This window comes from Cebus imitator, unplaced genomic scaffold (genome assembly GCF_001604975.1).
Source record: "Cebus imitator isolate Cc_AM_T3 unplaced genomic scaffold, Cebus_imitator-1.0 Scaffold81, whole genome shotgun sequence".
In the NCBI taxonomy this organism is placed as follows: domain Eukaryota; kingdom Metazoa; phylum Chordata; class Mammalia; order Primates; family Cebidae; genus Cebus; species Cebus imitator.
Window position 1 is genome coordinate 925875 of NW_016107396.1, and position 25392 is coordinate 951266.

The 25392-nt window shown below is 35.5% G+C and overlaps 1 protein-coding gene across 3 annotated transcripts in view; it reads left to right on the forward strand.

Moving 5' to 3' along the window:
• The first annotated feature begins 524 nt into the window (after positions 1–524).
• Positions 525–25392, forward strand: part of MED23 (mediator complex subunit 23) — a 43143-nt gene continuing 18275 nt past the window's right edge. Inside the window, exons 1-16 of one of the 3 annotated variants that reach the window (XM_017533242.2) lie at positions 525–849; positions 1176–1207; positions 1366–1453; positions 3530–3654; positions 5045–5156; positions 6508–6606; positions 7800–7901; positions 8652–8721; positions 10286–10398; positions 13097–13192; positions 13767–13784; positions 18877–19077; positions 21086–21229; positions 22150–22295; positions 23192–23437; positions 24394–24536. In XM_017533242.2, coding sequence (XP_017388731.1) covers positions 811–849; positions 1176–1207; positions 1366–1453; positions 3530–3654; positions 5045–5156; positions 6508–6606; positions 7800–7901; positions 8652–8721; positions 10286–10398; positions 13097–13192; positions 13767–13784; positions 18877–19077; positions 21086–21229; positions 22150–22295; positions 23192–23437; positions 24394–24536 — 1774 coding nt within the window. In that variant the 5' untranslated portion in view covers positions 525–810. The remainder of the gene's footprint in view (positions 850–1175; positions 1208–1365; positions 1454–3529; positions 3655–5044; positions 5157–6507; positions 6607–7799; positions 7902–8651; positions 8722–10285; positions 10399–13096; positions 13193–13766; positions 13785–18876; positions 19078–21085; positions 21230–22149; positions 22296–23191; positions 23438–24393; positions 24537–25392) is intronic. The other 2 variants (XM_017533243.2, XM_037740197.1) reach the window with 2 other exon arrangements.

Below are 25392 nucleotides of genomic sequence, written 5' to 3' on the forward strand. Positions count from 1 at the left end.
GGTTTTCTATTTTATTTAATGGGTTGTAATGCATTATTTGTCATTTTGATATTCATATTGTCTCTGATATGGCCAGTGGGAATGCCTTCAAGCTTCTCATCATTCTTTAAGAAATTTTGGCCCAGGCACGGTAGCTTATGCCTGTAATCCTAGCACTTTGGGAGGCTGAGGCAGGCAGATTGCTTGAGCCCAGGAGTTCAAGACCAGCCTGCTCAACAAGGCAAAAACCCGTCTCTACAAAAACTACAAAAATTAGTCGGGCATGGTAGCCCAAGCTTGTGGTCCCAGTTACTTGGGAGGCTAGGGTGAGCTCGCAGACATTAGCTTGGTGCCCGCTGCCGCTCCAGCGTTTTCCGAAGGCTGCAGCCTCTGGGTTCCAAGCTTTTTATTTCCCAGTCTGCACACAGGTTAGCCTCGAGCAGGAAGCAACTCCCTCTCCAGCCGGGAGGTGGCGGCCTACGGTCGACGACGCCTCCGTGAAACCTGGGCTCGAGGTTCCGTTTGGGGGCGCTCTCGTCCGGCTTGCGGACCGCCCTTCTCCAGAGACGGAACCATCTGGCGGCACCGCTGGTTTCAGCGGGGTTTGTAAACAGCGCGCACCGGTCTTTCCCCGTCTTCCGTACAGGTTCCTGCTGTTTGTTGGCTAGGCTCCGGAGGGAACGCTCTTGGTAAAGCGCTGCGGGAGGGAAGCGACGCTGGGGAGCTACGGTTTCCTCCGGAGGTTTCCGCCCCTCTGCTTCTTTCTTCCCAGAGCTCGGGTCTGACTTGGGCCTTTCCCGACACCCGGGAAAGGCCGGGGTGATAGTACAGATGGAGACGCAACTACAGAGCATTTTCGAGGAAGTGGTGGTGAGTTCAGCTGCCGGGCATCCAGGACTACGGCCCAGGGATGGGGAGACGCGGGGGCAGCCGACCAAGGAAACTGGCCTGGGCAACCTCCTCTCACGCCTGCCTTTGTAGCCCCTTGTTTTGACACCGAGGTTGTATGCGGGCGGGGTCAGTGATTCTCAAACTGCTGTCAAGTTCTCTGTATCCTTTGAAATTGATACAATGACAGGCCAGACAGGTATTGGTAGTTTCAGAGCTGATGAAGGTGACTTGCCCTGGGTTACATTGTAAATACTTCGCTAAGGGAGGCCCTTTTTAAACATTGTTTACATTTTTATTTTCTACAGAAAACGGAAATTATAGAAGAGGCTTTTCCTGGGTGAGTGTATGCGTGGCGGATTTTTGTGTTTTTACATGATTGTTATCTGTCAGATTTCACTTAGTTTCGTGTTGGAGGGTTATAAGAGCCACTGTTCTGATTGTGTGTAATTACCTTTTTAAAACGAGTGACAGCTAATGTAATTTTTTTTTTTTTAGCATGTTTATGGATACCCCTGAAGATGAGAAAACAAAACTAATTAGCTGTTTGGGGGCCTTCAGACAGTTTTGGGGTGGTCTTTCTCAGGTGAGCACTTCATTTTTAATATATTCAGCTGATGACTTTTGGCCCCTTCTTTTTTAATTATTTTTTAATTTTTAACATTAACGTTGATGTTGCTCTTAAGATCTTCCTGAGAAGGGAGAAATAAAATTGTCATCATTTTTTTATTCTGGTTTCCATCTGTTTTAATTTGTATATTTCAGTGGAAAACTTACGTTAAGAAGTCGTTTATACTGCACAGTGTGAGATGTTAAAAAGAAAAAGAAAAAAAAGTAGCCTCCTCTATGTTAGCTTATTTAAGACCATTTTCATCCTATTCGGATTTATTTGGTACACTTGGAAACAGATGTGTTAAGCTTTACTTGTAAAAGATACAGATTACAGGTGTTTTTTTTTTTTCTCTTTTAACTAAATAAAGGAATTGGCACAGCGTTGATGCAAAGATGCTATAATAGGAATACCAAGATTCTATTATAAGGATAGGAAGATATTATAGTAAAAATGAGGAAACAAACTGTAAAAGTAACAGAGAACAGCTACCAGAAAATGTATCTATGAAAAAGACAAAATATGTCACCCTCAAACGCATTACCTTGTCATGGTGCACTATAGGTAGGGAAATGAGAACTGTTTGCATGTCGACCACTGGTGATAAGATTTGCCACTCAGACATGGGTCATATAATCTCAATACAGTCATGTTTTAACCTTTTGTTTAATTATTTTCTAATAGGTAATATATTCATATGGTGCAGAATGCACAAGTATAAAAGGGTGGATCTGATAATTAGTCTCCTTCCCCTCTCTTACCTGTTCTTTTTTCTGTCTGCAGCCAGTTTCCCCAGGTTATATTTTCTTCCAGAAGTATTTTATGCATATAGAAACATTTTTATAGAATGATCATATGTATACACTGTTCATTAATTAGTACTTTGCTTTTTTCTCTTAATAATCTGAAGGTAATTCCCTATTAGTCCAAGAGTTACTTGTTCCTTCCTTTCCTACTTTTTTTTTTAAATGGCAGCATAATATTTCGTTGTATGGCTGTACCTTCCTCCATTTAACCAGTCCTCTACTGACTTTTAAGTTTCTTCTTACTTTTTCTAATTTATCCAATGCTGTGATGAATAATATTATGCGTGAGAAATAGGATAAATTCCTAGAAATATTATTGCTGAATCAAAGGCCGTATCTGTTTGTAGTTTTTATAGAAATTCTTAAATTTTCCATAAGGGTTATACCAGTTTATACTTCCACTAGCACTGTTTGAGAGTATATTTTGCTTATAACCTCACAATAGAGTGTTAAGCTTTTTGATCTTTGCCAATCAAAAACATGAGAAATTTTATCTCAGAATAGTTTTATTTTGCATTTCTCTCAGTGATGTTGAACATCTTTGCAACATTTTTTTAAAAGTTCATTAAACACTTTATGAATTACGGTGTGGCCTTCTCATGGAGAAACGAAGAAAATAGGTATTTCTTAATCATTGTTATATGTGCCACAATAGAAGTATGTATGAGAGCAGTGGTCATGCAGAGAAGCAGAACATTATAGGGCCTTCTTGGAGATATGCTAGAAGACAAACTTTGATATGGGCACAACATTGGGGCAGCATATTTAAAGTTTTGCAAGTCTAGAAATGTGGCATGTCATTGTATTCATAGTGGGCTCTTGTTTGGGCTCTTAGGCATTAGATTGACTTAAAGCTGATACATACTGATCCATAATGAATTTTACCCCCATTGATAGTAATGTTTATATATACCATAAAGGGCACTGTTTACAATGCCTTGCAACAATCTGTGTTAAGAGTTTTCTGTTGACCATTAATATGTTAATTAGTAGTTAATTACTTTTGAAGGTCCCATGTAATAAAAATGGTGGCATTTTATCTATATAATTGCAAAATTTTAAGCTTAATGTGACAAATACTAAATCTGATTTTTTATTTTGCTTTTTAAAAAATTATTTTTATGTACAGATGTTCATAGTGAAATATTTCATTCATAGTATTGGTATACTTTGAGTTGTAGTAACAACTATTTGTTATAAAAATGTAACTTTAGACCCCAAATAAAATCATTCTCTAATTTTCCAGGAGTCTCATGAACAATGTATCCAGTGGATTGTTAAATTTATTCATGGTCAGCATAGTCCTAAAAGAATTTCTTTCCTTTATGACTGCTTAGCAATGGCAGTTGAGACTGGTCTCCTTCCACCCAGGTATGTTTAATGGGTGTGAACAATCTGAAGCATTTTCTTTTCTATACGTGATTGAAAATTGGTTCAGGTTGTTGTTGTAAAAAGATAAGAGAATGAAGAAGAAAGTGAGGTTCATCAAATAATCCTTTATATAATACCTCAGGTTTTAGTTTCTAGGAGTAATTGTCTTTGAATTATATAATGCTTGTAAGCTCAAAACCAGGTGCCTTTTTGCCCAGGGGCTAAGATTAATCATTTTGATTAGTTTGTAACACTTTACTTTTGCTTTACAACCTCAACACCTAATGGCTTAAAACAATAATACTCAGGTTTTAAAATTATTATTCGTGGTCTTTGTAGTTGACTGGGCTAATGAGGCACTTTTCCCTCAAAGTCTTAATGATGGCAATTGATGTAGCTGGCACTGGAGCATGGCAAAAGCTTACCCACTTAGATACCTGGTGGTTGGTTCCTGGCTGTCATCTGGAACCTCAGCTGGGATTATTAGCCAGAACCTACACAGGCCTTTGCCTTGTAGCTTCGACTGTCTCACCTCATGGTGGAGTCTAACAGCAAGTGTATAAAAGAAGACTAGACAGAAATTGTCTCACCTTGTCATGGAAGTCATACTGCATCCTTTTGGCCATAGTCTTAGGCCTTCTCAGATCTACAAGGAGATAACAGATCTTCCTCCACATCTCCTTGGGAGAAATGTCAGTGTCACACTTCAGAAGAAAATGTGGGATCAAAAATCTTGCCACCCTCTTGGAAAAATCCAAGGTGATAGATGGTAAACATGTAACTGAAAACTTTAAATAGACTTCTTTCTAGTAAAAATATAGCATAATGAATATTATTTAGTTCTTTGTTTTTGATCTTTTATAAAAGTAAAATGTGTTAAATGCTACACATAAGTATGCTTAAGTAATAATGCACTTTTATGAAAAATACTTGCTATGATAAATATAATACTCAGTTCACAGATTGTAAATGTATTAGTCTGTCTCATGCTGCTGACAAAGACATATCCGAGACTGGGTAATTGGTAAAGGAAAGAAGTTTAATTGACTCACAGTTCAGCATGGCTGGGGAGGCCTCAGGAAACTTACAGTCATGGCAGAAGGCACTTCATCACAGGGTGGCCGGAAAGAGAATGAGTGTCCAGCAAAGGGAGAAGCCCCATATAAAACCATTAGATCTTGTGAGAACTCACTGTCATGAGAACAGAATGGGGGAAACTGCCCCCATGATTTAATTATCTCCACCTGGTTTTTCTCATGACACATGGGGATTATGGGAACTACAATTCAAGATGAGATTTGTGTGAGGACACAGCCAAACCTTATCAGTGGCTGTTAGAGAACTTGGAAAATTCTGTGTGGTAACTGGAATGGCTGTTTCTTTTTTATAGGCTGGTTTGTGAATCCCTGATAAACTCAGACACTCTTGAATGGGAAAGAACACAGCTTTGGGCCTTAACATTTAAGCTGGTTCGGAAAATAATTGGGGGAGTGGATTACAAGGTATATTTTTCTCATTATAAATAGTGATTGCTTTCAGATGTGATTGATTTTTCGGTGTGCAAATCTTACTTTCAGGTGAGAGAAATGATGTGGAAGCATTTACAAAATCTGTCTGTTGTGGTATGTTTCCTGGAGAGATTTAAAATTATTCAGTGTTCCCATGGCTCCTGTACTCCCCTCTCAACATTCTTATATATACAGGTGGCTGACATATTTTTATGAAAACTAGGGAAGTCACAGAGCAGAATCTTTATTCCTTCATGCTGTAAATATTGTAATGTTAGCATCTCTTCAAATGGAAGAGCACAGAGGAGGGGCGTGTAGAGCTGAGAAGGGATGGAGGCATCACTGATGAAGGAAGCAAGACCTGCTTCACCTCTAACTTGACCTCCCTTGGACGTGGGTTTTTCCTTAACTAAAATGTTCAGTACTTTGGGTTCTTGACCAAAACAACATACACTTTCTAATTTTGTCTCATAAATGGCTTAGGGACTCCATAGCTACAAAAGCATTCTGCATTTTCAGGAGACTTTTGTTCTTGTCCTTTTTCCAAGAATTACCGAGTACCTGACCCTGTGCTTTATTTCTGCATTTTCTCTAATCTGAAACGACTTAACATAAATCATGATTTATCACACAGTTAACTCTAAGAAGTTTTGCTGATTATTTCCTCTACTCAGACTTAAGCAATTTTTGCCTTCTTATTTGAATGGTACTTTATAATTGCTCTTTTATGTATATGTTATGTCTTTTATAAGCTTGGTTGCATAGTTCATAATAAATGCATGTTGAATGGAATTTTTTCTATATATATCAGATTAATGTAACTGGTATTAGATATGTGGAGATGATTAACAGAATAGCCTTGGATATCCTTGAGAGATTAAGGTATGTGATGGATGAGAAGGGAGAATAGGCCAGTCACAGTAGCTCACACCTGTAATCCTAGCACAAAAGGGAGTGAGCAGAAAGAGTCATCTACCAAAAAGTTTAATATTGTTATTCAAGTCTTCAGAGTGCTTTAAAGTCCTGTTCCAATATATTTCTGTCTGTATGTATAAATTAAGGTTTTTGACCCTTATAACAATGGAAACCCTTCTAATGTTATAAGGACCAAAAAAGCTTGACCAACTGTATAATGACTTTCTTTGTTCATTGTATTGTAAGACAATGTTTAGAATTCTGTTTTGGAACATTACTCTTCTTTTGAGTTAATGTTAGGGACTTAAATAATAATTCTGATTCAGAAAATTTAAAGATGTGACTTTGAAGGAATCTATAACCCTGAAACCTTTGTATGTTTAAAATTAACACTGCTTAATTTTAACCCATGTCTTTTTTCTTATATCAGGGTGTTCGAGATCTCTTAAAGGTGATTTTGGAGAAAATTTTGACAATTCCTAATACAGTGAGCTCTGCTGTTGTACAGCAGCTTCTGGCAGCAAGAGAGGTAATTTAGACATGTCTGAAATTCATTGATCATAACCTCAAAAAAGTCTAGCTTTGTTTAGGTCTGTGCTTTTAATACTTATGATATTTTGTAAGATGCTCTATTTCTTCTACCAAAAAAAAAAATCACATCTATTTTAAAAGATGCTAATTCCCTTATCTTTCAGAAGGACGTTTTAAATTTTAATTCATGGTTTTAAATTAGGAAAACAATGGTATAGAAATTAAAATAGCTTAAACCATTACTAGACCTCAGCATATGTACCACTTAAAAGATCTTTGTACTTTGTAACTAGTATTGCAAGAATTGTTACGTTGGTCTGTTGCTCTCCCATGTAAGTGTGCCAATATTTAAAGCATGTTCAAGGTTCTTTACTAACCATGAACAATCCATTCCACTGTTTATTAATCTTTACTTTTGGATATTTTTTACATATGTATTCTTTTATGCTACAGTTGAAACCCAATATATCCACAAAATAATATCTCTACGTTTTATTTTAATTGACAAGTAGCAATTGTCTATGTATATATATACATTGCGGAGTGGCTAAATCAGGCTATTTAACATATAGGTTACCTCATATACTTTTTTTTTTAAATGTTAACACTTAAAATCTACTCTGTTAGCAATTTTGAAGTATACGCTATGTCGTTATTAACCATAGTCACCATAATGTACAGTATATCTCTTGAACTTGTTCCTCTTTTTGAACTGAAATTGTGTTCTTTGACCAACATCTCTCTCAGAAAGTAACATCTCTACTTTTTAATATCCTTTTAGTTATTTTTGTCATTGTTGTATTTAAAAGGCTCATGTGGGTCAGATGCAGTCGCTCATGTCTATAATCCCAGTGCTTTGGGAGGCCGAGGTGGAAGGCTCATTTGAGCCCAGAGTTGGAGACCAGCTAGAATATTTTAGGGAGACCCTGTCTTTACAAAAAATTAAAAAGTTATCTGGGCCTGGTGGCATGTACCTGTAGTCCCAGCTACTCTGTAGGATGAGGTGGGAACACCACTGGAGCCCCAGAGGTTGAAGATGTAGTGAGCCATGATCGCGCCACTGCACTCCAAGCCTGAGCAACAGAGCAAGACCCTGTCTCAAATAATAATAATAACAATGATAATAAATAAAAATAAAGGGCTTCTATATAGGACTAGTCAAGAATAATGTTGCCTTTTTATTTTTCTTAGGTAATAGCATATATATTGGAAAGAAATGCCTGCTTATTACCAGCCTATTTTGCAGTCACAGAGATCAGGAAACTGTATCCTGAAGGCAAACTTCCACATTGGGTAAATTTTATATTTCCTGAATTTTTAATATAAATTTTTGGCTTGGCTTAGTGACTCACACTTGTAATCCCAGCACTTTGGGAGGCTAAGGTGGGAAGATGATCTGGGGACAAGGGTTCAAGACCAATCTGGGTAACATAACAAGACTCCGTCTCTACAAAACATTTTTAAAAAGCACACACATTAGCCAGGCATAGTAACATATGCCTGTAGCCCCAGCTACAAAGGAGCTGAGGCAGGAGGATTACTTGAAACCAGGAGTTTGAGGCTGCAGTGAGCTGTGATCACGCCACTGTACTCGAGCTTCGGCAACAGAACAAGACCCTGTATCAAAAAAAAGGGTATTTTATCAAAAACAGTTATATTAATCTTATTTTTGTGTGCTTATTTTTTAAATGATGACTTTTATCCTTAGATAATACATATATTTTTAATCACAATGTATTTCTTTTATTTCTCTGCATTTCCATTGAGACAATTTATATGCCATGTGATAAAATATGCTCAGCTTCATCATATAGCTAAGGATATGGTGGTGTGAGTTGGTTTAATTCAGGGACACATGAACTGGTAAGTGAATTTTTAGAAGGAAACAAAAGGGAGCTAACCTTTAAACAATTATCATGTGCCGGACATTGTACTAATCTTTACATATACTATCTCATTTTATGTAAATGATCACTGTATTTCAGGGGCAGTTTCAATTTTCTTTTTATACTTATTTTTTTGATTTCCTCTCTCTCTCTTTAGTTACTTGGAAATCTGGTATCAGACTTTGTGGATACCTTCAGGCCCACAGCAAGGATAAACTCCATTTGTGGTAGGATTATAGTTTTAAATATGCCAAATAGTACCTGATTTTTAGTAATCTATTGAACAAAGCTGAGGAATGGTCTTTTAATATGTGTCATTTTGGTGACTCTCTAAGAGCTTAATATAATGCCTTTCACTTGTTTTCACTTACTTTGTGTGCCAAGTACAGGAGGGAAAATAAACTCTGGAATGGGTGAGGAGCACTTTTACACTGTTGGTGGGAGTGTAAATTAATTTAAGTATTATGGAAGATAGTATGGCTATTCCTCAAGGATCTAGAAATAGAAATACCGTTTGACCCAGCAATCCCATTACTGGTTATATACCTAAAGGATTATAAATTGTTCTATTATAAAGACACATGTACATGTATGTTCATTGTGGCACTGTTTACAATAGCAAAGACCTGGAACCAATCCAAATGCCCATCAATGATAGACTGAATAAAGAAAATGTAGCACATATACACCATGGAATACTATGCAGCCGTAAAAAAGGTGAGTTCATGTCCTTTTCAGGGACATGGATGAATCTGGAAACCATCATTCTCAGCAAACTGACACAAGAACAGAAAACCAAACAACGCATGTTCTCACTCATAGGTGGGTGTTGAACCAATACATGGACACAGAGAGAGGAACATCACACACTGGGGTCTGTTGGGGATGGGGAACTAGGGTAGGGATAGTGGGGGGTGGGGAGATTGGGGAGCAATAGCATTGGGAGAAATGCCTGATTTAGGTGATGGGGGGATGGAGGCATCAAACCACCATGGCATGTATATACCTATGCAACAATCCTTCAAGTTCTGCACATGTACCCCAGAACTTATAGTATAATAATAATAATAAAGCGAATCTATACCTAAATAATCAAATACAACCAGAGGGGAAAAAAAAGAAAGTGGGTTTCTTGGTGATTCGAAAGACATTTTAATACAGCTAATAAAACACTAATAACTGAGTGGATATTGATATCATGTAGTGAATTATGGCCACAAAGTAGGTTTGAGAATGATGATGAATTGAATTTGAGACATGTTAAGCTTGAAGTGCTTGTAGGACATCCAGGTGACAATATTTGTTAGGCAGTTAGATATATGAGTTGATAGTCATATGTGACATCTAAGGCCTCTAGGAATATAAAGTTTAATAATATTGACACTGGACTAGTGGTCTTAAACTTTTTCTGTAAAGGGCCATCTAGTAAATATTTTAAGCTTCATAGGCAACAGAATCTGTTGCAACTACTCAACTCTGTCGTTGGACGGCAAAAGCAGTTGTGTTCCAATACAATTTTACAAAACAAGTGACAGGTGGATTATAGTTGATTGACGTCTGCCATAGACATTTAGACAAAATGCAACATTTTCGAGTTTGGAAAGCCCATACAAATTGTCTTCAACTATCTGAGCTAAAAATAAAATTCCCAAACTTCAGTCTCATTGAAACATTTTTTAAGCCATTTTAAAACCGAACCACCAACTAGTTCAGCATATATGTTCATTAAATATTTTAAAAGTGAAGTGTTGTGTTCACATTTACTTAAAAACATTTTTGTAATACATATAGGTCGCTGTAGTCTTCTGCCAGTTGTAAATAACTCGGGTGCCATTTGTAATTCATGGAAACTGGATCCTGCAACTCTTCGTTTTCCTTTGAAAGGCCTTTTGCCATATGATAAGGTATGTTGCTATATATAATGGAACTTTTAGTCCATCTGACAATCTTCAACCTACATTATAAGATGAGTGATGCTAAAGTGTTGCTTCATAATCTCAAGGAGCAAATATTTAATTAAAGATAGTTTATAGTTTATCATGTTATTCTATTATCTAAATATACCCTGTGTTTTATGCTATTGTGGGTGTTTATGCTCCGGTGGTCCACCTCTGGCAAAGTATTTGGAGATGGGAAACTGAAATTTTAAATGGAAAACTGAAATTTAAAATTGATTCATTGATTAAGGCGCCACATTTTAAAAGTGGTAAAGCTTTTTAATGTGAACTCAGTCTAATTCCAGAATCTACACTCTTAACACCTTTGCTATCAAGTTATTTGTCCTTCCAGATTTGGAAATAGTGTTTTTGTTTACACTTGTAAAAGAGTATTTAGAAATTGTCTCCATTCTTCTTAAATTACATTTCTGAGCAGAAAATTACCTCCTTACGGTGATACTTAAGGCTAATGTGACTATATCTAAAGTCACATTTCTAAGCTTAACTCTAAAGGGAAGATGGTATGTTTTTTCTAATCACTGAAATGTTGGTATACCCTTTAAGGGGCACTAGTCCTTCTAAACTGTTGCATTAGTGAACAGTTTTGCTGACTGGACTGATAAATTTTTTGGGTCTAGTTGCTCTTTTTACAGTTATATCTACATTGTCAACTCTTGCTATAAGAACATCTTCTTAAAACAGTCACTTTAGTTATTCTGTTTTAAAATGTCTTTAAGAATCTTTAAAACTAGTACATTGAAGTGAATGCTTATGTACTCACACCCCTTTCCCAGACATTTTACTGTTAAAATGAAGAAAGAAACAGTAAACAAAGACCATTCTGGTAGACGGAGTGAATTGAGAAGGATACAGGCTGATAGGAATGAGTTTAAAAGAAAAAAAAAAAAAGAAATTTAATGCAGTAACTGTTTCTAAGGTTTTTACATCATAGTTACAGTAGCACAGTCTTTTAAAGATTATCTTAAAAATCAGTATCTAAAGTGATTTTCTTGTTTCTATCTATCCATTCATTTACCTAAGGGGACATTTTGAAAAATTGGCTAACATTATGCAAACAGTACTTGACGTTTATAAGAAGAAAAACTTTTCATTTACTTTATCAAAATGCTATGTCTCCAGCAACATAGATAGAAATGAAAACGATGTGCCCTAGAAAGCTGTTAGATGACTCAGAAACCATCTAGCATTGTGGAAGATTTAGAATAAACTAGAATGAAATTCTTCTAAATTAATATATTTAATAAATATAAATTAATATTTTAAAATATATTTTAAGTATGGACAAGCAAAATTAACAAATATAAATAGGCTTATGACTGTTTCATCTACTTCTCAAAAAGTTGATATGCTTTAAGCTAAAAAGCTGCTTTTTGAATCTTACTAGGAAAATAGGGAATTGATTGGTCTATATTCAAGACATTGAATAAACATTCAGCCTGTCATTTGGAAAACTCTGAAAAAGATTTTGTTTTTAAAGTCGCTTTCTAGTATTATTTTTTGTTTGATTCATTGTTTTTTAAGTCAGGCTCTCACTCTGTCGCCCAGGCTGGAGTACAGTGGCACGATCACAGCTCACTGCAGCCTCAACCTTTCAGGCTCAGCTGATCCTCCCCATCTCAGCCTCCTGAGTAGCTGGGACTACAGGCACATGCCACCACGCCCAGCTAGTTTTTTGTATTTTTTGTTGAGATGGGGTTTTTCCATATTGCCCAGGCTGGCCTCAAACTCCTGGGCTCAAGAGATCCTCCTACCTCGGCCTCCCAAAGTGCTGGGATTACAGGCATGAGCCACTATACCAGGCCTGGTATTATTTACTATACACTGAATTTTGCTATCAGAAATTGTATACTTACATGCCTAGAAAGACTTCTAAAAAATTGACTTGTCAAGTGTTTTTTTTTTTTTTTTTTAGACAGAGTCTCATTCTGTTGCTCAGGCTGGAGTACAGCAGCACAATCTTGGCTCACTGCAACCTCCGCCTCCCAGGTTCAAGTGATTCTCTTGCCTCAGCCTCCTGAGTAACTGGGGCAACAGGCACGCACCACCATGCCTGGCTGATTTTTGTATTTTTAGTAGAGACAGGGTTTCACCATATTGGTCCAGCTGGTCTTGAACTCCTGACCTTGTTATCCGCCCACCTCTGCCTCCTAAAGTGCTGGGATTACAGGTGTGAGCTATCACTCCTGGCCTCGACTTGTCAAGTTTTAACAGAAAGGAAGCAAAGACATTCTTAATGATGCTTCTTTATGTCTAGGAAACATTACCACCTAAGACAAAATCTACATAAATTGGCGTTAGTGAGACTCTAAAATTTAAACAATTTAAACCTTCTGCGTTTTCAGGGAAAGTATAGTGGAAAGTGCACTGGTGAAGGGGGATTGGAAGATCTGGTTCTAGTGTTATCTTTATTGTTACTCTCTGTATGATCTTGGGGCAAGCCATTTCATCTCAGTTGTCAAATGAGGCAAATGGGTGGGAACAGATTAACTATAAGCACTAAAATTCTATGATTTTTTCCCACTAGATACTGCCTACTCTGTGAAGGTAACAAGTGCCTTTAGAGGATTTTTAAATCTCATTTCTAATAATTTGGATTAATGTTGACATTGATCTTGAAGCAATGATTTTCTTATTTTCTTTAAAGGATCTGTTTGAACCACAGACTGCTTTGTTGAGATATGTATTGGAACAGCCTTATTCCAGGGATATGGTCTGCAATATGCTAGGTTTAAATAAGCAGGTACTGTACTATGCTGGAAACCTAGTCAATTCTGCATAGAATCTGCACTATTCTTCTCTCTTTTCTTTGCTATAGCTAACTGAGCAAAACAGTTAAGAACTATTTAGTGATTTTAAAAAATATATATGGTTTATTAAACAATGTATTATTCCTATCATTTATATATTGCTTTAAGAATGTTTAAATTAAAAAAGAAAAATTTTTAAAGTTGATTTATTTTGCATTGCTTTTTTTTCTATAAGGCCAGTTTCAAGTATACCTTTTGCCAGAGAAACCTACACATGACTGAACCATAATTTTTTGACTTTTTTTGTTGTTTGGGTGTCTATTTTTATAACCCTTGGTATCTTCAGCGTGGCCTTCTTGCTGATTTTTTTCTTTTTTTCTTTTTTGTTCTTTTTTTTCTTTTTTTGGTGTATGTTTGCTTGTTCTTGGTGGTTTACCATGTGGGAGGGTTTGTGCTGACTCTGGGTTCCTTGAGGCTGGCCTCATAGTCACTGTTTTGTCTTTTCTTTTTTTCTTCCTTTATTTTTGTTCTGTCCTGTCTTGTCCTGCCCATCCTCCAATGCTCTAGACCTTGAACATTGCTCAGGTATGTTCACAACCTTACTGTTGTATTGTGACTAACGATACGCTGGCCGCTTTGTAGCCACTGATTCCATTTAGAGAATACGTGTATGGTCGGGGCTTGAAATTGGCAGGACCATGCTGAGACCAAGGCCACTAAAAACCGATTTCTTCTTGGGATATGAGAGTTATTTTTGGTGGATTGTTTTTGTTTTTGTTTTTGTTTTTGGTGTTTGTTTTTTTTAATATTCTTTTTTCCTTTTTTCATTTTTTTTTTTTCTTTTTGGTAACAAAGAGACAACACCTGGCACTCAATGAAGCCTGTCGCTTTTTGATGGTTTGTTTTTCCTTCCCACTCCATTTTACTTTTTCCTACTTTAGGGCTAAAGCTAGCCTGGTGGAATTTTCAGATATGGAAAGATTTGTGGTGGCCTTTATCTTTCCAGACTACTAAAACAAATAAAGAAAAATAACAACAAAAATACTTAACGTTACTTTGCCTTAAAACAAAAACAAATTAAAAAATAACACAAAAAAGAGGAAAAAAAAGCACTTTAATAGAGATATGCTGCTTTTAAAAGTTGGAGTGGTCAACTTTATACAGGAAAGGCTTTTTTGGAAACATGGGGATTGACTCAGAAATGTCAGACTCTTAGGTGACCCCACACCTGCTTGACAAACACCCTTCTTTGTCAGTCTTTGCCAGAAGTGCCCTCCTCCTAGAGTGAGCTCCTCTCAACTGAAGCTCACCTGTGGTGGGAGAAAAACACTGTGGCCAAACTTTATAAATCAAACTCTTAACAGTCCCAAGTCTGTTCCAGGACTTTTCACCTTTGATATTTTAAACAAAATAGTGGTTCCAACTATTTTTGTTAAAACTTTTTGAGCCCAACATATTAAAATAGACCAGCTTTTTGATTTTAAAAAGACGTTCTTGTCTAGGTTATATAAAATAGCGTTACTGTTTGCAATACTATAGTGAAGGTTGTGCCAGTGCTTCCATTTATAAAGCCCTATTTTTAAGGACATATAGCTTGGCCATAAAACTTGCTCAGTGTTGAAACTTTGCATGCCAAACCTCACCCTAGTAGCAGTATCTCTTTTATTATTTTAAGTTTTTTCTTCTGAAAAATTTGCCAAGTTTCCTTGTTTGGACAAGCTTTTGTACATGTGAAACTGAAACTGCTTCACAGTAGAGTGTCTGACAGTGACCTCATATAATCTGTCAAGTTAACATCTTAAATACCAAGTCATTAATTCTGATCAACTTTCATTGAATTAGAGGTAAGTATTCAATTAACTTTGAAAGAATGCTTCATGCTATGTTTTAAAACTAATTTTTACAGTGAACTTTAAGTCATACTTGACTCAGTTTTTTTACAGTTTGGTGGATAAATGTACCCATGGCCATTTGAGCTGCAAATACCTTCCCCCAGATATCCTTTGCTATCCTAAGCTTTTTTCTTTTGGTTGGGGGGCAGCTCTTCTCAAACTAGAAATTGACAAAACAATTGAGAGTATTTCTGATCTGATCATTTCGATAACAAGTTTCAACCTAAAAAAAGTTTATGACTAAGACATAAATCCATAAAAAATAAAGTTTATAATGGAAATGCTGACAGAACATTATTAGTATTGGTCCCACTGTAGTGTAAACATTGTCAAAAATTCACAATTCATCAGTAATCGTTTTTATAGAAAACTCTTTAGTTAGGGAACGTGTAGATAGAAGATAATATGCTCAGTTGACTTGATATTTTTACCTGCTGGAAAGTAGACTAGAAAACAAGAACACACCGTATAAGAAGCATATGATTAAAGATCACCAAGTCATCTTACCACATCTTTTATCATTACAGAACTACATCCTACACTATACTTTCTTGTCCTTTCTCTAGCAATGTGATAATTTTCTTACAGCTTTTGAAACCTTAAGAGCTGTTGATATTGCATTTTCCAGTAGGAATTGGGTTATATTTTATGCTAACATTGGTTATATTCAGAAAGTCATAAATAGCCCAGTTCCATAACTGACAAGGTGGAGTGTTAGATTTAAACTCACAGTGGAAAAATTTGTTTTTATGTGCTTACCTGGAAGTTTGTATTCTTTCTGCCAAATACAAGCATTACAAGACAAATACACTCATCAGGCTCTTACGTGATGGTGTATGATTCCTGGCTACTATGAGACACTGAAGTATTTATCATTCATTTGATCTTATGTTAATCACTAAGTTTCTCTTTGAAATTGTTGTGATTATTGGTAATTTTCTTGGTTAAAGCAAAGAATATGATACATGGCATTGAAAGGAATTTTTCTTCCCAACTTCTCCTAAATAGATATTATTTTAAAATTGATTTACATCACTGCAATAATAATTTAAAATTAAGGTCACCTAAATACAGTATGCTAAAATTTCACTGCAAAAGCATTATGAGAACTGTACATGAATAGTGTCAAGTGCCGCTCAATATAGGATATGAGATGCTAAGACTGAGAAGCGCTATCATTGACCATTTGAAATAGTGGTGGAAGGAATTGGGCATAGGTTGGGGGTTAATATTAATGTTTCTATTAATGTTTTTTGCCTGATTTTTAGCTTTTATCAAAGCTGAAAATTTTAAATGAAGTTTCAGTATAATTTGGGCTGCTATGTAGAAATAGAATTGTTAAAATATTGAGTTTAAATACTCTTAAAACAGGTATTAATCAAATATGCATATAGTTATGATATACACTAACAAATTTAACTTTATATGTCAGTATTTTGAAGACTTAATTTTACCAAAGCTTTCACAAAACAAGATGTGAACAGTCATAGGAATAGCATCCATTGGTTTATGAAATTATCTTAGCCTAATGATTGACAGTTAACTTTTATTCATAGATTCTGAAACTGCTTTCCAAATGTTTGTTCCACTTCGTAAAACCATCTGCTATGTAGTAGAGAGTCTTAATTTTAATGTACCTGTCTTTAAATAATTGAAAACTAAAGCAAAGTTTATTGTTCTGAAGGAGTTAGCAGCAGAGATCATTTTGTATCTCAGATTTTTCCTTCTTTTTTGATATTACCAAAATTTGCAGATAAAGCAACATATTTAAGCTGTCTTTAAACTTGAGTTGAGAAATATCCTTGGCTTTAACCAAAAATACCTGGGAAATTTGTAGTTAATCCTGATAGTTGTTCTGCTACCATCAGGTACCAGAGCATTAGGTACTATAGAGATTCCTGACTGACTTAATTCTTAACAGAAAAGTTCACGGTAATCTTGAGTCATGCCATAAATTGAAAGACCATCAGCTTTAACTATAAATTTCCTAGTGGTTCTTGCTTTGTCAAAATCTTAATATTTTTGCTTTCCTTTAAAAATCATTAACTGTATGACAATAACTATATGCCTAATAATATGTAGGTGAAAATCCAGTTTAAAAAAAAACAAAACAAAACAAATAGCTAATACTAAAAAGGGAAACTCTAAAGTGACTCAGGTGCTAAAAACCAATTTTATTTAGTTTGCTCTTTTTTTCCTAAAGCAGACTGATGGAAGACCATTATGGATGGAGAAATAGATGACAAATTTGTCTGTTTCCAAACTAGAGGCAAATTCCCATCACTAGTGAAAAATTCCTACTGGAAATCCTGGCTTTACTTCTTTTCACAATTTTTTCTGACTCTGTATACTTTGAATGATCTCACTCTAAATTTGTGTTGTCTGACACATTTCTTAGGTTGTTGGTGGTTGGCAGAACTAGTGAATTTCAAGCCCTGTACACAGTAGTTTTGCATGCTGATTTAAGAAATAGTCTGTAGTGTTGTCTGTTGCACTTTGCTCTGCTTCATAATGATAATTAAATTTGGAGGAAAAGTACTGTAGTCTCAACTGGTGGTGTTAATATTGCTATTTGTAAATCTGTAATGTGGTTGAACTGTGGTCATGGCATTGTGTTTTTGAAAAAAATATGAAACAACCATTGATGCTTATCATTTGGATACTTGTTTGTTTTATTTGCATGCTTTAAGAAAAACTGCAGCTATATTGGAGCTTTACAAGTTTGGAGCTGGCAAAGAGCATGCAAAAGAGGGGATGCTATTCATTATGTCTTGTTTATTTCCAAATTTGTCCCCATTTTGCATTTTTTTCCCTAAATTTGAAAAAATCATATCCCTTTTTCATGGCAAAAGACTGATAATCACATCTAAAGTTTAGAGGAAAGATCGATATTAGTAATTACATTCACCAGAAGGGCTTCCAACTGCCTGCTACTAAGTCATATAACGAATTTATAAAGGAAATATGAAAATGGCTTAAATATGGCTTATTTCTTTTGGTAAAAGTATATTTTTTAAATCACTTTTAAAAGCACAGATCTTTTTGCCTCTAGAAAGGGAAGTTGCATTCTCATTTTTAGTGTTTAAACTCAATTATTTTTCTTGTTTTAGATTTTAAAGTGGTCTAATTTAAAATTAAAGCTGCATTATGTTTGGCTTCCAAGAAGTAAGAGCAGAGTTCAATTTCTTTTCCCCCGTGGAAGAAGCTTCCACTTCAGTATCAGGACCAATACCACACATTGAAAAACAGACGTTGAATAATCTGGTAGCTACTTAGATATACCCTTGGATATAAAGTTAGTGTAAACTTGTAGAGGTTACTTTAAAATAAAGAGATTCGCATAACCGCTTTATTTGTTCTATCAGTATTTGATCCCTGTAGATCCAGGGTTTTCATCTTTTGATTTAGATTGCAAAATTAATACTACTATCCCTGTTTCATATGCCCTTTAAAATGTTATCTTTTTTCAAAGGATAAATAACAAAATTTTCTACTATGCATTGCCCTTTGTCTAATTGAAACAAGTGATGTCCATAGCAGAAGTCCAAAGCTAATGGGAAGTCTGTTTTGCGGGAAACCTGAAAAAATAATTTTTTCATGAAACTTATCCTCTATGATAATATAACATAATGCAGCTTTAATAGACTAAATCTAACCTTAACTTCTTAAGTTCAACTTCATTCCATGCTTCTCAGCCTCTTGTTACAATTAATGCCCATTAACTGGTAACTTCTGAAACTAACAGAGAGGCTTTTGGAATACTGTATTTAATCTCTGCCCTACAGCACAAGCAGCGCTGCCCTGTGCTGGAGGACCAGTTGGTGGATCTGGTTGTTTATGCCATGGAGCGATCTGAGACGGAAGAGAAGTTTGACGATGGGGGAACAAGCCAACTCCTGTGGCAGCATCTCTCGAGTCAGCTCATTTTCTTTGTGCTTTTCCAGTTTGCGAGTTTTCCACATATGGTACTTTCTCTTCATCAGAAGGTAAGTACTAAATCTTTTGGTCAGAGTGACTTCACCTGTTGATTAGGGTATTTTAGACTGCTATGGACATTCCCCAGTGATTTAAGAACTGGCAGAAGTTTTGAGCCCTAATTTCTGTCCTGTTCACTGCTTTTACGATTTCTTAATTTTTTACTTTCTTGTCACTATAAAGCCAGGATTCATTCATTCATTCTGTGTATTCCCAGTGCAGGTACCAGGGGATACAAGATGAAAACGCAGCGTAATATCCTCAAGGAGCACCTCACTAGGGGAGGAAATATACATCCGCACACGCGCGCGTGTGTGTGCGCGCGCGCGCGCGCGCGCACACACACACACACACACACACAACATGATTATATCTTAATAGTTGTCACAATGAAAGCACATTTCCCTGCAATACAAATAAAAGGAAATAGTCCCTAAGGTGGCAGTGAACCAAGATCACACTACTGCACGCCAGCCTTGGTGACAGAGTGAGACTCCATGTCAAAATAAAAAAGGAATGGTCTGTATTAGAGATATCAGGGATGGCTGTATCAAAGAGGTCTTTAAGCAAACACTTGAAGGATGAATAGAAACTTGCTAAGAGAAAAAGAAAAGTGTTTCCCTAGCAATAAGACTAGCATTTAGAAAGGGATAGAGATATGTGAGAACTGGAAATAAAAACATAAAAGGGAAGTCATTGGTGAGATAAGGAAAGCGGGAAAGCAAGGGCAGACATGGAGAACTTTGATTGGCCATGTGCCTGTTCTAAGGAGTTTAGATTTTCTTTTGGAGGCAACGCGGAGGGGAATGGCATCATTGTATGCAAGTTGGAAAAATGCTAATGGCCACATGGAGGAAGAGAGTGGTGTAGAGATTAACGGTGACAAAGCCAGAGGCTCACTGTAACCTTAGGGACCATTCCCTTTTATTTGTATTGCAGGGAAATGTGCTTTCCTTATGACAACTATTAAGATGTAATTATTTTTTTTTGTGTGTGTGTAAAGCCAGAGGCAAGGAAATTAGTAAGGGAGATAACTGCAGTGGGCTAGGTGAAAGATGCGAAGGCCTAAACCAGGACAGAGAGGAGGAGCCGGAGACCGGGTGTACCGAGGTGGAACAGGACTAGGTGACTGACAGCAAATAATGGTAGTCTAGGCTTGCTCAGTGGTTCCTACTCTGGGAATTAATAGAAGGTAGGATGATGAATCCAAAAAAGGGAGACAAGTAGAAGACAAGTTTGTGGGAAAAGTCACTTTTTGTCAAAAATTTTAGACATTGAATGGGAATAAAATAAATGTTGATTTATATAACATCTCCATGGCATGGATTATCATGGAGAAAGTTTTTCACAAAAATTGTTAAAAATCCTTTTAACCACTATCTCCTACCTCCCACCACCATTAGTTCCTGTTACAATGTACATAAAACCAGCCAGGCCAGGTGACCCGTGCCTGTAATCCCAGCACTTTGGGAGGCTGAGGCTGGTGGATTGCTTGAGTTTAGGAGTTCAAGACCAGCCTGGGCAACATGTCAAGACCCCATCTCTATCCTTATTCTAAAGATATAAATAAATAAACAAAATGTACAGAAAACCAGGAAGTATGTTTTATGATAACCAGTCCTTGATAATTTCAAATTAAAAAAATATATATCCTTTTGGTATGATAGCGTATTCCCTACATTTTGATGGTTTTTTTTTTAATAAGAATTATCCCATATTAAACTTGATTCTCTTGCATACATGATCAACTTGATTATGTTCTACAACATTGGATTTTTGGTATGCTTAGTTGTTTCAGGGAGCAGGAAATATTTATATATAATATTAAAATAATTTAGCAGGCTTTGCAAGGTGTGTCTTGAATTGAGAATAGGTAATTACTAAATGCCAAAGTGAGATGCTGACTTTCTGAGAACAAGAACCAGGGTTTCTCCTTAAAAAACAAACAACAACAAAATCTTCCTCTGTTTATGTCTTTAAGTAACAATGTATACATATGTATTTAAACGTCTTTTGTAGTTAGCAGGGCGAGGACTGATTAAAGGCCGAGATCATCTTATGTGGGTTCTCCTGCAATTCATTTCTGGAAGTATTCAGAAAAATGCACTAGCTGATTTTCTCCCTGTCATGAAGCTCTTCGACTTGCTGTACCCAGAAAAAGAAGTAAGCTTTACTGAATAACTATTCATAACAACATGACGAGTAAATTATGTATAATTATGTTTAAGGATTTTAGTGTGGTTTTGTGAGTATTTCTAAAGTTTGTGCCAAATCGCAATTGAATACAAAGTATAGCAAGCTCTTTCTCTACATTCTAAGTAGGTCTACATTTTTAGAAATCACTAAAGCTGCTTTTTTTGACAGTTGAACCTCAGTGTGTCTCCTGGGCGTTTTATCATATAAGATACTTGAGTAAAATGTGAGGTACTTTGATGATTGCCATTTTCTAGAAATACCTTATTATGAAAATTTTTTAACATACACAAAAAGTAGAGTGAATAGAACAGTAAACCTACCATGTTATAACCATCATCAAGAAATACTCTTGTTTCATCTTCCCTCTTTATCTTTTTTGTCAATGTTGTACAATTTTAAAGCAAATCCCAGACATCAGTATCATTTTACCCATCAATAATCAATACGTTTAATAATAATCATTTAGATTGCATATTTCTTAGATTTTTATATGTTCTTAAAAATTATTCTGAGACTTTTAGAAAGTCTTGTGTTTTTAGTTACATTATCATATTTAGTAAGATTTCATGATATGTTTAAATTTTTAAAAAGTAAAAATTAAAAAATGATTTTTGTTTGAGAATGCTCTGTGATTGTAGGAAAAGCTTGGCAAAGCACCTGTGGATTTGTGTTACTTTCTTAGCAAATAAAAACACCAAATAAAGCATCTTGTAATAGTTTCAAAATTTTATGGCTGTTAGATCTTCTGTTTTGTATTATTGAATTATTGGGGCTAAAGTAAGATATGATATGTTAAAAAGAGATATATCAGAAATTGATTACTAAAATACATATAATTATTTAATTCTTCTCTTTCTTGTATTATTTTTCAAATTGTTATTTTTCAGTATATCCCAGTTCCTGATATTAATAAACCCCAATCAACCCATGCCTTTGCAATGACTTGCATTTGGATTCATCTCAATAGAAAAGCTCAAAATGACAACTCCAAGCTACAGATTCCAATACCTCATTCCTTAAGACTTCACCATGAGTATGTTATTTGTTGCTTGATCTTTAATTTTCTCATTTAATTAATAGTGGATTGTAGACTAATATTGGTGTCAGTGTCTGTGTGAAATTTGGAAATCTCCCCATACCCACTAGAGGTAAGGGCAAATACTTGATGTATATGTCATAGCAAGAGAATCTGACCAGTACCTGTATCAGGAAACAGCTACAATATTAGTCTTGCTTATACGTATTTTTTTTTTTTTAATTTTCATGACTGATCTTCAGTTGTGTATGTTATACTTTAAAGTTATTGATATAATGAAGGCATATCAATTTTTATAACTATAAAAATGTTTCAGAATTTCTCAAGGGGTTGGAACTTGAGCATGAGCTGACTGAGATATCACTCATCACTGGGCTGCCACGATTGATTGAACTGATCTGGCTGGCATGGCCCTTAATAGCTCTTCCAAAGTTAATATCTCTTCATAGAAGATGGCAGGGTAGTCAGACTTGATAATTTCATTTGGTTTTCATTTTATGAGATATCCCTTAACCACCTTTTCATAGTGATATCTGTAATGAAAACATATTGTTGTGTTTATACAGACAGATAATAAATAGAATCCTGGTTCATGGACTTGTGAGTTATTTCTTCATTCTCTGAAACTTAGCCTAATATGGTGGCTGTATATGTTTGTAGTACATACTTAACAGATAACTATTAATTGTTTATTTAAAATTATTTTTCTTCTGAAATGCTACCCAAACGTCTGTGTATGTTCCCATTCTACCTTTCACACAGAAACTATAATACCTATAGGAACAAAGATAGCATTAATATATAATTGCATAAAGTTGAACTTTTAAAAAATACAAACTAACATTATGGAAGTTATTTTCATTTTTTCTTTTTAATGGAATATGAATTTTTAGGTTCCTGCAGCAGAGTCTGAGAAATAAAAGTTTACAGATGAATGACTATAAGATTGCCCTATTATGCAATGCATACTCTACAAATTCAGAATGTTTTACATTACCCATGGGAGCTCTGGTGGAAACTATTTATGGAAATGGAATTATGAGGATACCTCTCCCTGGAACAAACTGTATGGCTTCAGGATCTATTACCCCCTTACCTATGAACCTCCTGGATTCATTGACGGTTCATGCCAAAATGAGGTATGTTCTTTTTATTAATTTGGTTCCTTGTCAGGGAATTGCTAAGAATATAGCATAAACCTTTATTTCATGATTTTGTATATTATTTTATGGTCAGGTACATTTAAGAAAATAATAGCTTTATTTTATTACAAAAGTGAATATTTTATATTATAGGAGCTCTAGGATAAACAAACCCAAAGAAAGTAATTGTCATAATCTCTCCATGAGAGATAAGCATTATAAAAATTTTTTGCACATATTCTTTTCTTTTTTACGGATGGTTAAGTATGAGGACCAGTGTCACTAGAGCTTCTGACATTTTTGAGAAGGGCTAGAAATCCAGATTATTTTCCTACTAGTCTTTCAGCTTTTAAGTATTGGCTTAACTTTTAAAACAAACACTGTATAGGCCAAAGAGAATTTGTCTTTGAGCCTCCAAGTGGAGCATCAGTTCTAGTAGAGCTATACTCATTTTCAAATGGCAACTATTGTGATAGAATTACACATGTGCTTCACTTGCATATATAACAGATTTGAGCAAAGCCCCATTAGAACCTAACACTTGGGTCTTTGCAGTGATTTATTAAAGTAAAATCTGTGACAAAGTTATTTCATTTCCCAAATGTATTTTTATGCATCATTTGAGTGACCAAAATCCTTCATGCATGCTCTTAGGAGTTTTTTGTTTTTTTTTTTTTTTTTTTTTTTGTTTTTAGGAGTTGAACCCAGTTTGTTTTTCCATGAGCAGGGGAATCCATATGCACATTGAAAGCACTGTAGAAACCAGAGTGAGTCTCAGGTTGTGCGGTGCAACCTTACCAAGGGTCCTGCACAACTTAAACACGTTAAATGGATCAACTTCATTTGAATCATTTAAGTTCAAAAGTATACTAAGTTAATTCTAAGTAGAGTAGCCCCTGTGTTGGTTATGTCAAAAATACGGATTTTTATTTTCTTCCCTTTTTTCTTCTCAGCCTTATTCACAGCATTGCAACAAGGGTGATAAAACTTGCTCATGCAAAATCCAGTGTGGCCTTGGCTCCAGCCCTAGTGGAAACTTACAGTCGTTTATTGGTCTATATGGAAATAGAGTCTTTGGGCATCAAAGGATTTATCAGTAAGACAGGACTTTGTGGTGTTTATAACTATTAACCCATTCATTAACTGAAAAGGTACTTTTCTAGGTCCTGGGGGCACAGCAGAGAACAAGTCACCACCATGATGGAGCTTATGGAGGGGGACATTAAAGCAAATAAATGAAATATGCAATATGTCAGATGATACATGTCATAGAGAAAAGTAAAGCAAAAAAAAGAGGAATAGGAAGTGTGAGGGTCAGGGGGTTTGTGGCATTTTTAAGTAAAGCGGTAAGAAAAGGTTAATGTGCTACTTGCTTGGGATGCAGTGAGCAGAGTAGATATGGTCCTCATTCAAATGGATTCTGCCCGAAGCAGTAATGCTGTCCTCCAGTGCATACTAAGGCTGACTGGCAATAAAGAAGGAATTTTCCTACATTGCAGAAGATACATTATAATGTCTCTTAGTTATTATATGCTCAAAATAATAGATACTTTCTAATATAGACATTTTTTCTGATTTATGGTAATTCCAGCTTTTCACCAATGCAGCATAGTTTTAATTTTAACCACAGTAATTCTTCTTAGATAACTGAATGTTGAATAAAACTGTCTTGGGGGTAGGAGGAAACAAGGGCAGGTGTAATACAATTTTTTTATTAAAAAATGAACCTCATACTTCAAAAGGTATGGAACATTAACTGTCTAATTTTAAAAATAACAGAATTGAGAAGATTTTTTTTTCATATCTTGTCTCACTTTATTTTTCCAGATAAACATGAGTATTGCTTGCCAAATTACAGGGGGGAAAAAAAAAGCAAACGATGTTATAATTAGGATCTGAATTTTTCCTTTCTGTTAAAGTAGAAAATAAGAAATTATGGAGACTATATATGT